General features: G+C 40.2%; 1 protein-coding gene across 3 annotated transcripts in view; it reads right to left on the reverse strand.

The window, feature by feature from the left end:
• Window positions 1-6,226: 6,226 nt before the first annotated feature.
• Window positions 6,227-17,427, reverse strand: part of Rnf182 (ring finger protein 182) — a 46,422-nt gene continuing 35,221 nt past the window's right edge. For all 3 annotated transcript variants that reach the window (XM_070023481.1, XM_070023482.1, XM_070023480.1), the window contains one exon: window positions 6,227-9,304. In XM_070023481.1, coding sequence (XP_069879582.1) covers window positions 8,348-9,094 — 747 coding nt within the window. In that variant the 5' untranslated portion in view covers window positions 9,095-9,304 and the 3' untranslated portion in view covers window positions 6,227-8,347. The remainder of the gene's footprint in view (window positions 9,305-17,427) is intronic.

The following is a 17,427-nucleotide window of genomic DNA, read 5'->3' on the forward strand; positions in this document are numbered from 1 at the left end:
ATCACAGAAACAGTGCTATGGCGCAAAGTTGTAGAGCACTAGCCTTGAGCGAAAAAGCTCAGGGACAGTGCCCAGGCCCCAAGTTCAAGACCAAAAAGAAAGAAAAGAAAGAAAAAAGAAGAGTTCAGTCTTGATGACCCTCACTGGAACCTATTTCTAGCCTTTATGATGTAATCACATAACATTCAAAAATAAGGCAGTTGGATTCTGACACATGAAATCATTCTAGCCCTCATAGTTGATGCTCAAAACTTGGTTGGGTATTGTGGTTCATACTGATAAACTCAGAACTCATAAGGTAAAGACGCGAGAGTTCAAGGCCAGTCTAGGCTACACAGTGAGACCAGATCTCCAAACAAGCAAACAAAATAAACCTTAAATCTATACATCTTCTCAAGTTGGAATATTGAGTTTCACTCTAACAATTACTGTGGCAATTTCATGGGGCCAGTAAATAACTAGAGTTAATGATTCCACATGAAACATTCTTCTGAATATATTTAGATATTTTTCTACGTGATGGCGAAGGAGGTGTAAGGAACAAAGCTCTAAAACTTTGATGTGCATATAAATGAAGTTGGAAACACATAAAGTTATGTCCATGGTATGGGCACTTGTACCTCTCCCTTCAGTATTCTGCCATCCTACTTGGACCCATTGCCTTATGAAGACCTTCTTCTTGGCTTCCTTTTAAATTCACATCCCATACCCATGACTTCCAGCTGTAGCAAGATTCTACCTTATGGCTAAGTTGTTTTTAAAATCAGTTCTGAGGCAGATTTCACAAAATGGCTCCACAGAACTCTAATTCTACAAAATATTAATAGATGCCTTGAAAAAGAGTTGCATGGTTATGTTAGTTTAGGAAACAGTGCAGTAGTTAGATTAGACCCACTGAGTGTCCTTTTATTCTTATTATTAAATATTGGTACAAAGAGGTTACAATTCCATAAGTCAGATTATGAGTACAGTATTTCTTGGTCAATGTCATTCCTTCCTTCATTCTCTCCCATTTCTCCTTCCCAACCTTATTTTCATTATATAGTTCATTCTTTACTTACTGTACATTAAATATAATGACTATATTTGCTCACCCTTCCTCCATCCATTCCTGTGCCCCTTCTTTGCCCATGTCCCAAAACATTTTCCTAGTTCTTGATATCCATTTTGATCAACAGCACTTTAGTTGTTCAGAGGAGTTACACCTTTGGATTCCTTCCCTAAGTGTACCCTCCTTCTATCAGCTTGTTTGTGTGTAAATGTATTGAGCCCTGTATTTTAGATCTAGCTTCCGCATATGACAGAAACATGTGTCATTTGTCTCTCTGAGCCTGGCTTATTTCACTTAACACAATATTCCATTAATTTCCCTGCAAATGACAGATTATTTCTTCTAATGAATTAGTAATATATGGTGGGGGAGGGTGCACGCACATGTGCACATGCACTTGTATGCATACAGTTTTCTGATCCACGTATCCATTGAAGGGCATCTGAGCTGGTTCCATAATTTGGCTATCAGGAACAGTGCAGCAATGAACATGGAGGTGCAAGCGTTTACTGTGTCCTTGGGTAGATGCCCAAGAATGGCATCATTGGATCATGGGGCAATTTTACGTTAAGTTTTTTGAGGAACCTCCAAACCACCTTCCAGAGTTGTTGTACTGATTTACATTCCCACCAACAGTGTACTAGGGTTCCCTTTCCCCCACATCCTGCTAACATTTGTTGTTGTCCATGCTAGCCAATATGGAATTTCAATGTTGTTTTGATTTTCATTCCCTTTATGGCTAGGGATGTTGAGATTTCCCCAGATGTTTATTGCCATTCTTACTTCTTCTTCTGAGAAGCCTCTAGCTCATTTGCCCAATTACTGGTTGGTTATTCGCTTGAACTCCTTGTATATTTTGAGTATTAAACCCCTGTCAGATGTATAACTAGTAAAAAGCTTCTCCAATTCTGTTGGCTGTCTTTTTAGTTTAGTTACTATGTCCTTTGCTATGTGGAAACTTTTTAGTTTGATGTAATCCCATTTGCCAAGTCTCTTTCCTGTTGCTGTGCCCCTGGGACTCTCTTCAGAAAGCTCCTGCCTATGCTATTAGGTACTAATACTCTTCCTACTCCATCTTGTAGTAATTTCAAAGTTTTAAGTTTGACGTTGAGATCTGTGATCCATTTTGAGTTGATATTGGTGCAAGGTGAAAAATAATGTATATTTTGGCTTCCTTGTCAAATATCAGATGGTGGTGAGTGTGCGGGTTTATTTCTGGGTCTTCTATTCCATTTCTTTTTGGGTCTATTTTTATGCCAGTACCAAGCTGTTTTTGTTACTACAGCGCTGTAGTACAGTTTCAGTCTGGAACTGTGATACCTCCAGTGTTGCTTTTTCTGCCTAAAATTGTTCTGGCTATTCAGGATCTTTTGTGGTTCATATGAATTTTTGGATTGTTTTCTCTATCTTGGTGAAAACAACATTGGAATTTTGATGGGAATTTAAGCAGGTGTCTTTAACTGATTCAGTCACTGCCGGTACTGATGATCAGCGAGTGTCTGAGGGAAAGATGTAGAAGTTCAGCTTCTTTAACACATACAGCCAGGACACACAGCCACAACACACAGCTATCACATCGTCTCTTCTCATACCAATGACTTGGATGTTCCACAGCATATATTTTGGAGCAATTCCCTTAATGACTCTTTCTAAAGACCACAATTGTCTTTGTTTTTCCAATGAGATATGATGTGAGTGGCTTTCACTTCAGAGAATCAAAGACTATTTGCATACCATGCAAAATAGGTAGCCAATAAGTGAGTCAAAGCAATGAATCTAAGTATTTATCACCAAAAAAAAAAATCTGGCAAGGTTCCCATGTGGGAAATAAAGTTATAAGTAGGGAACAGGGTTAAGTAATTAGTGATACAATTTTCCTCCTAGTTCTAAAAACAGAATTTAGAGTTTTTAATCTCCTGGGAACACTTCTTCCTTCCATCCTCCACTCTAGCTACAGAAAGTCCCACAAAATTAGGCTATGCTACTGCTCTTTTTAACTAGTGATTATAGTGAACCTAATTGGAAACTATTTTATACCTTTGAAACTCTAACCAGAAATAAAATCTGTAGTGACAATATATTTAACCACAGAGATTCATAGTTCAAGCTGGAATGTGAAAAAAGATTCTATGATACAGAAGCAGTGTTGACAACCAAAACACTGTTTAGCAAAGATAAGCTCTATTGCTCAGTAATGGTCAGTGAAAAGAAGAAATAATTACCTCTGCCACAAGCAGCTAATTCTAACATGCTATGAGACATCAAAAAGGTAGTTGTTAGTGGTCCAAAAATATTTTTTCACTGGTATTTAAATGGATAATTACTAACTGGTAGACGATTAATGTGGTTCTCGTTCACAGCTCCATTTCTCAAAATTGGCGAGTGTGTGTGTGTGTGTGTGTGTGTGTGTGTGTGTGTGTGTGTGTGTGTGTGTGTGTGGGCAGGAGGTATGCAGGAACTGGTCCACTAGGTTCAGCAACAAATGACATTAAATAAATCAGAAAAAAGTAAGAAGGAAAGGGAGAGTGTAGGAGGCTTTGACTCAACACATATCAAAAACAGCTGTTCATTTATTGACTAATAATGTTATTTAGTACTAAAAATAACATTTCATAGCTAAAGTGCTATTAAAAACTAAAATTTGCCTAAAATTATCTTAGAAGATAAGCTTTTTTTTTTTTTGTCAGTCCTGGGGCCTGAATTCTGGGCCTGGGCACTATCCCTCAGCTCTTCAGCTCAAGGCTAGTGCTCTACCACTTGAGCCACAGCACCACTTCTGGCTTTTTTCTTTTTGTTTATGTGGTGCTGAGGAATCAAACCCAGGGCCTCGTGAATGCAAGGCAAGCACTCTACCACTGGGCCACCTCCCCAGCCCAGAAGATAAGCTTTTTTATTTGAAGACATTGAACAATAAATAGCTTTACTTACTCTTAACTGTTGGGAAGGGATTCAAAACCAGTTGTCAGAATTACCTGATGACCTTATTCCAGAATACATCTAATCACAAAGAAAGAATTCTTGATTGGTTCTACTGTATCAGAATTGTTTTGGCAAGAAATAGGGGGAAGATGTTAAGTTTAGAATTATACAGCATACATTTACTAGTCAGAGGAAAAACAAATACAGCTGAAAGTTACTGTGGCCTAAGTGGTAAGTAGACCACTCAACTAATTCTATATATTCGAAAATCTTCATGAAAACATCTTAAGCTTTTTTCTCTTCAAAAATCAGTGTCAGGTCTGTTTCCATTACTTCAATGCAGAGTATTGATTTCACTTCTTTCTCTTGCCTCCCATGACCACACATTTGCTGGCTTCTCCTTTGGTACCTGTCTACTAAGCATTCCAAGTTTTGGTCTTGTAGAGAGCTCAGCTTTGGCTCTCTCTTCTTCCCTCCCTCATCTTCGGCTGCTGTTGCAAAGCAGTCTCCCAAAGCCAAATCTCGAGGCCAAACCTCTTACCTGATATAAATTGATGTGAACATACAAAAAAAACCTTCCATGGCACTCCAAAATAAAAACAAAACCCAAAATAAAACAATCTGCTGTCAACCATCTCAATTTAAAAGGTTAATATGTGGAACCCTAATAAACTCTTGATTAATTAAAATGCTGGCTGAGCAACTGTTTCACTTAATTGAATGTTTTAATTAAATCAAGGTTCACTTTTAAAAAATACATTAGTACATAGCCCAACTTAGTATGTACATTATTCAGGACACACTAATTTCTGATTCCTAAACTTAGAGCACCTTCAGATCTGAACCATAAATAATTACTGAGTATACTTATACCAGATTTAAATGATACAAGCAATTGGGCTGAATGAGTATTTCCTCCAAGCCTCCCTTGTCATTTACTCAGACTTCAATATATATTTGCATTCTTAAGAAGCATCTTTTATACAAAAGTAAACTTGGGGGGACAAAAATGGTATAGCACACCTGTAAATCCAGCTACACAGGAGGGAGAGGTAGGCTGATGGCTTGAGGTTGGCTTCAGGCAACAGATTGAGACCCTATCTGAAAAACAAACTACAAGTAAATGGAGTTGGGACAGGGCTCCAGTATTTGGCTAGAAAGCAGGAAACCCTGAGTTCAACCCCCCAGTATCACAAATAAATAAACAAACAAATAAATAAATAAATAAAAGTAGCTTTGAAGGAAAGATCTAGTATTAATCCTACAGGAGTACAACTTACAAAGGTGTTGAAGGAAAGAGAAATAGCCATGCAAACACATAGCAAGCACACAAAACTGCAACAATAAATGGTTACACCCCTAGGGATCTTACCTGAAACAAAGACTGTCACTGGTTTTGAGAAAGCTCTGAAATAATGTGTGGCTCCCTATAGTGTTTCAATGAAATCCAGGCAAGTAACTTTATCAAACAGTGTGCAGAACCCACTCATAACCTGCTGGCACACAAGGCAATTGCTTCCTCGGTGCTCACCCAGCTCTCCTTTTCTGCGACATTATACTTCACCAGAATGTGCCATACTGAGAAATTTCTCCAAGGTTATCTGTCTATAACCCTGCAAGTGTTGGCTGCTTTCTGTTCTCAGCAGTGAGTCATGAGTTTTTAGGAAAGTTATGGAAGCCCAGCTAACAGCCTTTTCAACCTGCTGATTTATGTACAGATTTCAGAAGAAAATGAAAATTCTTTTCTTGATGGATGTATATTTTCACTTTATGAAGTATCATGGGTATATAACTGCTACATATTCTCAAATTATTTCTACTTTACCTCGCAATGGTCATAATCAGATACCAGGTAATTTTCAATATTTACCCAGATACAAATTAAGGTATTCTTCAACTAAGTTGGCCTATATTTCATTGAGCAGCTAGAAAAAAATCTGGAAAATTATATCAAACAAAACTAAATCTTATAAAGAAAATATTTTTATTTCCCCTTCCCTCATTTTTCCTTTCTGCTTTAAAAAAAAGGATGAATGCCTTTTTTATCAGTGTGCTGAGTCTGGTCAGCTTTGTTGGAAAATTCTGAAATTGCCATGTGCATGATAAAGTCATCAGCTTAATCAAATTTCCTCCACAGTTCATGTGTGCAGCTATTTGAAGTTAACAGGGTGCCAAGGCAATGCCTGAATGTCAAGGACAAGTCAGAGAAATCAAGCATCTCATTTGGAAATAACAATTTAATAGACAAGAAGACATTATCACAGTGAATAAAATATTAAAGCATTGCCTTTATACATTCAACAGCATAGAGAGTTTTGTTATTGTTAGTGTAGTCATACATTTGAAACTCTTTAAAACCAAATTGACTAACTGGCAATGAGAGAAAAGGACCTTCACAATGCAAGGAGACAAAAATTTAGCACTGCAGACATTATTCAATAAACAAATGTACAGTACCCATATCCAGAGCTTTCTGGACATCTTCTTCCTATGACAATTCACCAATTCACTCAGGATTACATTTCAGACAAAGTGAGCACTTTAAAAAAATCTTATATAAACCCAAATCACAAAACATCTCTTAAATATTATATTTACTCAAAGTACAAATGAGTTTCTGAAAATTGTACTCACAATGCTACCTAAAGCAAGGTTTTATGCAATCATAAGTGTGTTTAGTTATGTCTTGGGCTTAAATGCATTGGACCACATACCACGTACACTTTCTCATCACGCTCACTGTGGGTATCCATATTCTCAAAGTTAACGGCTATATAATTAAAATCAACTGCTATTCTAGGTAAGTATCAATTTTTTCTTAGTAAGGAAACTAGAATTGGCCCACTATCACTATTTTGCGCAACAAGTATTTCACCACGAACAAGTTAAAGTAGTCTTAGTAATGCCCTTTTCTTAGAGTTACAAATATTTCAATGTTAATCATCAGCAATAGACTTTAGATATTTTTTTAAAGTTTTTGCCTAGTTTCTGTGAACATTCTATTCCTCCGATCCTAAACTCTACTAGACAATTTCTTCTCATAAATATATACATTCAACTTCCCTGACATTCTGAAAGGACTTCACCAACTCAAGACACATAGCTTATGCTTGATTTGATGCAGAGTTAAGAACTATTCCAAAACTGGTTTAGGGACAGCAGGGACAGCAATGCATTTGTGTTAAGCTGCATTCTCCACCTCCACTTTACTCCCTTGCAGAGCTCCTTCAAGCCAGGCATAAGCTTGGCAGATCTTTGCCTGTTGCTTTGCCTGGACTTCTCCAGCACCTGGTTTCACATATAAGTGTCAACTGTCTTATTCTGGTACAACTCAGCCCAGGACAGCAGACACAGGCTCTCAGCATTATAAGCTGTGAGCAAGAGCATCTCACCGTCTGCCTCTGCTTTCTCTGCCACAATTCAATCTCACATTATTACAGGATCAAGCTAAGTAAGTCCTAATCATCCTAACCAAATTTTTCCAACAATCTTTCAAAAGAACATCTCCATAAACTTACAATGACTAATTTAAATGGAACTTTGTTCAAGATAAGGGATGGGATTGGTTGAGCGTGTGGTTAAAAGTAAATCAAAACTAAGGGGTTTGAAAGAAAGACTACAAGGAAGGTTTCCATTAGCAATCGTTGTTCATTCTCCTCAGCTCTTACAGAAGCCTGAGGAGAGAGAAAAATAGACATGGAAGGAAAAGCACGTGTCAAATACAAATGTCCATATTCTGCCATGACATCTACTACAATGTGAATTCTGCAATGTTTTCCATTTCCCTTCAGTTAGTAGCAAACAGCTATTCAGTTGAAACTACCCATGGGAATGACTCATGGCAGGGGAGAATGCCCAGAGGGGACAGGCATCTCAGAGGATCAGCAGGCCTCAGAGTGGTATTATCTTGAGAGAGAAAGCACCTGAAGATGATTTGGGGGTTCCAACACCACATGGGTATGTGAGGTGCACATTTTGCAAACCTATGGGACTTGAGCAACATTCCTGCAGCATGGTAGAATGTACACAACAGTGAAAAGAAGGAATCTGCTGCCCCTACCTTCTCACGAAGAACTGACCCCTGACCCGGTGCCTGTCTGAAGCTCTGGGAATCTCGTGGCTGTCAGAAAGCCACAGAGGCCAAGCACACACAGAGTTTTGCTGCTAATTCCTAAGTAAAAACAATATTTTTACTTCCGGCATTCAGGAAAAAAAACCCACTGATTCAACATGTGTTTGGAAAACAGGCCGCAGCCTCTGGCCTGGGGCTTTGCTAATGCCATCAACAGCAACCATGACGAACATAGAGGAAAAGAAACTATCCGTACATCCTTCAAACACGGCGGTGTGTACCAAATTTCTTATTTTGCATATTGATTAAGAAGGAAGTGCCATACAGTCCAAAAACTCATGACAAATGCACTGGCAAAAACCATATACCATAAGGATGACAAGGCTGGAAGGGACGAGGCTGACAAAGACAACCCCCAGGGTGACTTTCTTAGACACCAGCAAGTAGATGCCCAAGGGTAAGGAGCTGAAGTAGAGCAAGCCCAACAACCACACCAACACCCGGATCGAGGTCTGAAACAGCAGGGATGTGCAGTTCCACACAGTCCAGTTATGGGACACGGTGGTGACCGAGTCGAAACTTGCTGGCCTGTAGAATTCAACTACAGGCGCGGAACTCAGAGATGGGGAGCTCTCCCTCTGCACCTCCATGATGGTGATCACCAGACAGTTGGAAGACGTGTGAGAAGGACTGACGAGGGAGGCCAGCCTCTTGGGGGTCAATAGCAGCTCGGTGGGGTTCTCTGGCAGGCACTTCCTCCCTTTGCTTCCACAAGTCAAGTTTACAAGGATGTTGTTGTCATCGGGTAAACTACTAACCTCGTCATCCGGCAGGCATGTCTCAAACCTGCAGAAGGGGCAGACGATCACACCTGGAGGGGAGTCCCCAAAGTCTATGATCTTGTAGAGGCATTTGGCACAAACCCTGTGACAGCACTCCAGCACCTTGGGTTTCCTCTGCTTCAGATTGTAGCGATTATAGCAGATCTTGCACTCAAGCTCATCGGACACCTGAGACTCTGTGGCATCTTCAGATGCCAGCTGGCTGGCCATCTTGAATTACATGCACAATCTTTCACAGATGCAGCTGGTTGAAGAACCACATCAATTAAAGTGTCCTTCTGAGTAACATGTCATCTGAATCAGGAAGGGAAGCAAAAGGCTGGAAAAATAGTGAAGGAAACCAGACATCTTCTGGGCATTTTCAGCTTCTGCTTATAACTCTGTCTCAAATGTGTATTTTAGAAAGGCCGCCCAGAGGATCTGAAAAGGAAAACAAAGACATTCTAATATAGTGAAAAATTCACTGAAAAGGTATTTCTGAAATATGCTTTATGAAATTTCCTGAGCTCCAAAGACTAAAAGCAATAGATTAACTGGCTAAATCCCTTCATCTTTTACTCTCCATCCCCAGAACAGAAGTCTCATCTCCATAGCTGTTCCAATCCACAGATATGGAAAGGGGAGCAACTACAAATTCTAATAGATATACACTGCTATCAAGCTGTGTCACGTATGTGAATAGAAGAGAGCCTCTGGAATCTGCACCAAATTCTGACTTGTATCAGAAACATCAATGTTGGTGAAAGCAACAGCCAACCATCTTAGTACCTTTGGCGGTGTTTACTAACGACCAAAAGAGAGAACCTGAAGGATGAAAGTTAAGAATAAATTTTCATTCATGAGGAAATGGAAAGACTTGGGAAAAAAATTATGTTAAATCAAAGTAAGCCAGACCCAAAGAGACATTGGTTGCATGGTTTCCTTCATTTATTATAATTAGAATGTGCCTATAAATCTACAAGTAAACACACTGGGTGATAAAAGACAAGAAAATACACTTGGATGTGATAATAGAGGCCTCTAGACATTCATACAGTGAGACCAAAGATAGATTATAACTTAGGAGAGGATCACAAAGGCTCAATAGCTATGTGCATATGATCATATAAAAGGATATTTATTGAAATGAACTCCAAGAAATGGAAGCAAGAATTTTTTTTGCCTTTGTTGCTGTTTTTGTTTTCTATACCTTTTGTCCTCTGTGTAAGTTTATCTGTTTTGGAGAGGGTAAGGAGGAAGCACAGAAATGGTGGGAGAAAGGGTGAACAAATACAGCTATGATATCAGACACTGTGCTGAAGATGAACTATACAACTTGTGTGGTGGGGGAGGGGGAGAGACAAACTGGGGAGAGAGCCAGGGAAAGGCTAACACTGTTAAAAAAGAAATGTACTCATGGGGCTGGGAAGGTGGCTCAGTGGTAGAGTGCTTGCCTTGCATGCATGAGGCCCTGGGTTCGATTCCTCAGCACCACATAAGCAAACAGAAAAAAGCCGGAAGTGGCACTGTGGCTCAAGTGGTAGGAGCACTAGCCTTGAGCTGAAGAGCTGAGGGACAGCGCCCAGGCCCAGAGTTCAGGCCCCATGACCGGACCAAAAAAAAAAAAAAAAAAAAGAAAAAGAAATGTGCTCATTATCAACCTTTATAATAACAAAAACACAAAGCAACAAAATAGGATACATTTTCAGAAAGTGTTTTGATGGAGATGAGAACATGTCTGTGGAGTAGATGGCTCTCAACTTGTTGGTGTAAAGAAGTCTGTTCCATAATCATCTTTGACTATTCCATTTCAGATTTTTCATTTCACTACAAGTTTGAAGGCCATACTTATGAATACACAGTCATCCAAGGTAGAATGATGCAAATGCCATTTGACATAGCAACAGAAGCAAGTTGAGTCTAATATCCAAGAAAGAGAAGTAAACACAGAGAATAATGCACAGCACATCTTAGTGTTATGAAGAATCACCCAACATGGCTGTCAAGAAATATTCCACATTTACCTACTCACCTACTTTATTTTCCACAACCTCCTTGTGGTCAGCAGAAAGCAATCTGCCATCCTGATACTTATGACAGTGATATTATTGTCACTGCTTTTGGACAAAGGGCTGAAGGCTGATTTCCTGAACACAGCTATCTATGGTATTAGAGAAACCATTTCCCTTAGCTTTAATAGACAAAACATTTGGTGGTTGTAAATTTGTCTTAAATTATGCTTGCTTGGAAAATAGCAAAATGCATTCGAAATTCTGATCACATTCCCCACCCCCCACAAACAATAATAGCAGACTGTCAAAACATTTCTAAGAAGCAGAGTGCAACTCTGCTAAAATTTAAAATTGCTATGGATCATACTGAATTAACACAGAAGAGGCAGGGGGTAGCTAGTTGGAAAACTTGAAAAATCACAAAGAGCTAAGCTGTGCATACACTTTTCATTTCTGACTTTTGTTCATTTTTAATTGGGTTCTTACTCTTCAAGAATGCATATTTGAGTATCAGTGGCTAGATGTACACTTGTGGCAAAAGGAATTCAGGCAATAGAATGGTGAGCAGCTAAAAAAGTTTAGATAGAATTTTAAAAAGTTTATTCTACATGTTTGCATGCAAAAACTGCTAGCATGAACATAACCAAGTATGAAATCACCTCAGATGCCCCTCAATGGATGAATGGATCAAGAAAATGAGGTACATATACACAATGGAATGTTATTCAACCATTAGAAAGAATGACACTGCATCATTTGGAAAGAAATGAAAGGACCGGGAAAAAAAATATGATAAGTGAAGTAAATCAGGTCCAGCAAGACAAAGGTTAAATGTTTTATCTCATATATGGAACTAGAATTAGTTTGTAAATATATAAGTAAATACTCTGAGTAGCATGCAAGGGTCCACAAATTTATTGACTGAAATATGGTAGACTCAGGGGAGAACTCAAACAGTGTAATTCCTTAGGAAAGGCTAAATCAAATGTCAACAAAATAAGCATCAGGAAAAGGGTACTTGAAAGGAGTAGGGTAGGGCCAAGGGGTGGGGGGGGTAGACGAATAAAGATGAGAAGTGGGGGGAAATGTAGCCAAGAATCTCAATGCATATCCTACAAAATTAAGAAAAGCGATGAAGGAGTGGGTTGGGAGGGAGGGGTGAGAATGTTGAAAAGGGTGACATTGATCAAGACAATTGTATTCATAAACTGCTTTGATGAATGGCAACTCCTTTGTACAACAATAGAAAATTTAAAAAACAATAATAGAAAATAATTATTTAAATGCTAGCAGGAACCAATATCTATGTATGTAGTCTTACACACACACAAAAGGTATACATATACAAGCATCGACTCTTGGATGCCTTTTCCTTCCATATGACCTAAGTATTTTCTCCATTTCTGACCCAATCCTGTTCAGGATGCACACATTTGTGTGGATGCATCTGGCCCACAACTGCACAAAGCTGGTTTTGGCTCTTGCCTCCTGTGAGATGCACATCTCCGAGACAATAGCCAAGGACTGAGAAGGAGCTCCATCCTGGTGACCACACCTGATCCAGCTACCTTCGAAGGACAGTCTTTACTTCTCAGTGGAGCATTTCTGGTCCACCACCTGGAGGGCTCCTGATTATTCCCTGCTGAACCCATTCTCTGAGCAGCCCCACCTGTCAACCTTACAAACCTGCCATCAGTGGGAAGAGAGCATGGTAAATTACCTCTGCAACTTCTTTCCATTCAGTCTCATGCCCTCCCAAGCAAAAGTGTCCCATAGCTGACAATTCTAGTTGGATAACAGCAGCAGCTGCCCCACTGCCATGGAAAGCAGTGAACACATGCATTTATGGCATGAGGAAAAAGAAGGCAAAACAGCCAGTGATGATATAACTGGGCAGAGTGACATCAAGAGCCCAGAACGCTAGAGCCAACCCACAGATACACCAAAATAAAGTCTAAGTGTGAGGGCATGTTGAGCATCAGCATCTGATGGCCAGCCGGTCACATTGCAATTTTCTGACCATGCTCTCAGCCATCAGAGGAGGACTAGCCACAATGCCTACCTGGCAATTCTGAGACCTAATAATTTTTACCTATACTGAGCTGTTATTTGACCAGAGCTTCTTTTTTCCCCCCACAGAAATATTACACCAAGAGGGCAGGGGGAAAGAAAGAGGAATGATGAAAATGAATTTGAACAAAGTGTATTGTATCCACACATACAAACGTCAAGACAGAAGTCTCATCATGTACAATTTAGCATGTACCAACACAAACAAAATTAGAAATACACCACCAGACCTTTGAACATATAAAACAATGTTGTTATGAGATCCTCATATATGGGCTTCCTGGTAATATGCAAAGAAAATACTAGTTGTTCACTTATCCAATCAAAAAGATGCCTACCTGGGCTGGGAAGGTGGCTCAGTGGTAGAGTGCTTGCCTCACATGCATGAGGTTTGATTCCTCAGCACCACATAAACAGAAAAATCCATAAGTGGCTCAAGTAGTAGAGCACTATCCTTGAGCTGAAGAGCTCAGGGACAGTGAGCAGGCCCAGAGTTCAAGCCCCACGACCGACCAAAAAAGATGGCTGCCCAAGGGTAACAAGTTTGAAAAGAAATGTACTTATTGCCTTACTTACATAACTGTAACCCCTCTGTACATCACCTTGACAATAAAAAACAAACAAACAAAGAAGCCTACTCTAGCTGGGTGCTGGTGGTTCATACCTGTAAGTCTAACTACTCAGAGACTGAGATCTGAAGATTGCAGTTCAAAGCCAACCCAGGCAGAAAGTCTGTGAGACCACCAAAAGAATCTGTGGCTCAACAAGGAGAGAGCTAGTCTTGACTAAAACAGCTCAGGGACATCTGTGCGCAGGCCCCGAATTCAAGCTCCGGAACCAGGGAAAGGTGCCCACCTTATTACCAACTCTTACAAACCGGCTCCGTCAGCTTGAGAGGCTAGCTCCAAGACGGGTGCTGTGGGTAGCCAGACATCCGGCCTTGAGGCCTAGCCATAGTTTTGCAAATGAACCCACAAGGGTCTCTTTCTGGAGTGGCAGACAACAGCATAGTGACTGTTCTTCTCCAGAAGCCAGGCAATGAACTGTTACAGGTTTTGAAAAAGATTCATCTGTCATTTTGACTCTAAGGTCCCACAAATACCTGAGTACCCTATATCTTTAAAATAAAACCTTGTGATCAGAGTAGGGTCCTCAAATACACCACTGGCTTTGATCTGCTAATATTTTATTGAGAATTTTGCATCTATATTCAAAGTTAAATTTGGCTCTAGACTTCTATTTTATGGAGTTTTGATATTAAACATGCTTATTTTATAAGAGAATTAGGAATTCTTCAGCTTCTTCTTGGCCAGTTTATTTATTTATTTTTTTTTTTGGGTCCGGTCATGGGGCCTAAACTCTGGGTCTGGGTGCTGTCCCTCAGCTCTTCAGCTCAAGGCTAGCGCTCTACCACTTGAGCCACAGCGCCACTTCCGGCTTTTTTCTTTTTGTTTATGTGGTGCTGAGGAATCGAACCCAGGGCCTCGAGCATGCAAGGCAAGTGCTCTACCACTGAGCCACCTTCCCAGCCCTCTTGGCCAGTTTAAATGCAGGTAAAAAGTATTTTTTCAAATACATAAGACTCAGCTGTAATTTTACTGTAATTCTATCACCATTTTCAGTGGTAGGTCTTTAATCTCTTTCTATGTCTCTTACGGTCAGCATCTCGTCTTATTCACAGATTCCATTTTCCTCAGCCAAACTGAAGCTTTGCATTTGGCAAAAAAAAAAAAAAAAAAAAATCTTCTGGCTATTCAAACTCTTTGCCACACAATCAATTTCCTAATCAGATAATTCTTTATATCAATTTTATTATGCTACTCAAAGAACAAGTAATTATTGTATTTCTTCATCTTCTTCCTTTTCCTCTTCTTCTTCCTCTTCTTCCTCTTCCTTCCTCCTCCTCCTCTTCCTCTTCTTCTTTTTCCCTCTTCTTCCTTCCTCCTCCTCCTCCTCCTCCTCCTCCTCCTTCTTCTTCTTCCTCCTCCTCTTCCTCCTCCTCTTCCTCCTCCTCTTCCCCTTCCCTCTCCCCCTCATCCTTCTCCCCCTCTTCCTTCTCCTCTTCCTTCTTCTCCTCCTTCACCCTTTTCCTCCACCACTACTTCCTCCTCCTCCTCCTCCTCCTCCTCCTCCTCCTCCTCCTCCTCCTCCTCCTCCTCCTCCTCCTCTTCCTCCTCTTTTCTTTTTCTTATTTTTTGGTGCTCGTCCAGGAGCTTGAACTCAGGGCCTAGACATTGTCCCTGAGCTTCTTTTGCTCAAGGCTAGTGCTCTACCACTTGAGCTACAGTGCCACTTCCAGATTTTCTAGTAGGTTTTTATAGGTTTATTTTTGGGGGGCAAGGAGGCTGGGGGTTGTGTTTTTTTTCTTTTTTCTTTTTTAGTGGAGATAAAGAGTCTCAGGGACTTTCCTATCAAGGGTTGTCTTTAAACCATAATCCTCAGATCTCAGCCTCCTGAGTAGCTGGGATTACAGACTGAGCCACTGGTGTCTGGTGACTCGAATTCTTTGATACAAAAGTTATAAAGTGTTTAAATTCAAAACAAAATTCTTTTTATTATATTTTGTGATTTATTTCTAATCTTAACAGATGATTAAAGAACAAGAGCTACAAAAATATCTTTTCTTTTGAACTTATGAAAGTGTTCTTCTAGTCAAATATATGATCAATTTTTTCTAAATATTCTAGAAAATAATATTCCGTATTAATGAGATGAAGGACTTCAGTACATCTACCAAACTCAACTTTCTTATTCATGAAACTTTTCTGCCCTTCAACTGTGAACATGTTTATGACAGGTGGAGTGCATTTCTAAACATTTTGCTTTATATACTTTGTGACTATCACTTACCCTCTTAATAGGTTCTTCCTTCTATCACGATGCAATATCTTTTCTTTCCTGTTTGTACCTTTAACTCAAATACCCCATCTAATCCTAACTTGCAAGTTCCACTGATCACATCGGTCAGAATCTTCATCTGTCCAATTTCCAACCTCGAGCACTTTACTTCAAGTATTTCCTATAGACAGCACGTAACTGGGTTTTGATTTTTGACTTAACCTGACACATGTCAAAACTTTTAATGGGAAAACTCAATTCATTCACACTTAAAGATTTTTATGTGAACTTATCCTTTCCTTCACACTTGAGTTAACTGATAAAGTTTGACATATTTTTTTAATCTGCTTTCATCTGGAGATTTGTGCTTCTGGTTGGGGTTTTGTGTTTGATACTCTTTTTTTCTTAAGCATTTGAGGAAATGTATGATAGCTCTGAATTCTTATAGAGCAAAAGGCCATCATTCTAACTGGAAAAGGGCTGCATGGCTACTGACTTTTCCCCTCAGGGTCTACAGAACTTACATCGCCCATTCCAGCTTCAGGTCATGGATGTGAATCTACAGCTAGTCTGTACTTCATCATTGGTCATTTATTGTCTGTCTGAAAGTCTCTTAAGTTTCTGCTCCTCATTCCTAGGAATGTGAGAACTCTTCCAACATTTGCAAAGTTGTCTTGAGGAGTGATTTGAATTTACAGACCAATCGATTTTTTTTTCCAGTCTTCATGTTTAAGCTCAGAAAATGTGTGTCGTACATTTGTCTAGTTATTGACTTTCCTCCATCTGCTCTTTCTTCACCTTCTGGCCTCCTCTTACTCACATGCTACATTTCCTCTGTTTTCTCTCATGATTTCTATCCTTTGGTATTTTGGTTCTGGGCTTTGAGCTCCTTCCGCATGACTAAATAGGCTATAAATTCAAGAATGATCAGCTTCTCCTTCAATTCACCTACTACCATGTTTGACTGGAAAGTCATGTGATTCGTCTCCAGAAGTCTTTCTGAGTTGCACTGACTTCTCCCGTCATGCACTCTTACTATTTCTGTCAGGGTGTTGTCTGACTCCAGCTGCTGGCCAATGGCATTAAGCATGCATTCTATCTGTTCTAGTTGACTCTCTTCTCTTTGCTGTGGTGCCATCATGCTGCTTGGTACACTGCTGGGGTCTTGGTCTGCTGTGTGTCCATGATCCTGCAGTTCTGTGAGTGCTTGGAGCAAAGTGGTTTCTAGCCCTGGCACCCAGCAGTGCAACTTAGGGGGCACGGAGGGCAGCATGTAAAGCTGTACAGCCTTGGGCAAGGAAAGGCTCACCCTGATGGGTCTTGCTCTCCTGGGCTCTTGTGGAACACATTACATTCCTCCCCATACACACACAATAAAGAGAGGGTGGTTTCCACTTCTCTTCCATCCTGTAAACCTCAGGGCAGCACCCAGTGCATCCTGGCCCTCCTTGGGTCACATGACATACTTAGGCCCACCCCATTCAGAAAGGAAGCTCCAATTTACTCCAAAATCTTCACCTGCAACTCCCACAAAGTGTGAGGGGCTTTCCCATCCTCAGGGGCCTGTCAGCCACAGGAGAAGTCTGGGTCAGGAGGGGTCACCAGGGCAGCATGGTAAGCTACTTTACCGGCCATCTGCCCAGC

Source organism: Dipodomys merriami, unplaced genomic scaffold, assembly GCF_024711535.1.
Source record: "Dipodomys merriami isolate MVZ:Mamm:240054 unplaced genomic scaffold, mDipMer1.0.p SCAF_16, whole genome shotgun sequence".
Classification (NCBI taxonomy): domain Eukaryota; kingdom Metazoa; phylum Chordata; class Mammalia; order Rodentia; family Heteromyidae; genus Dipodomys; species Dipodomys merriami.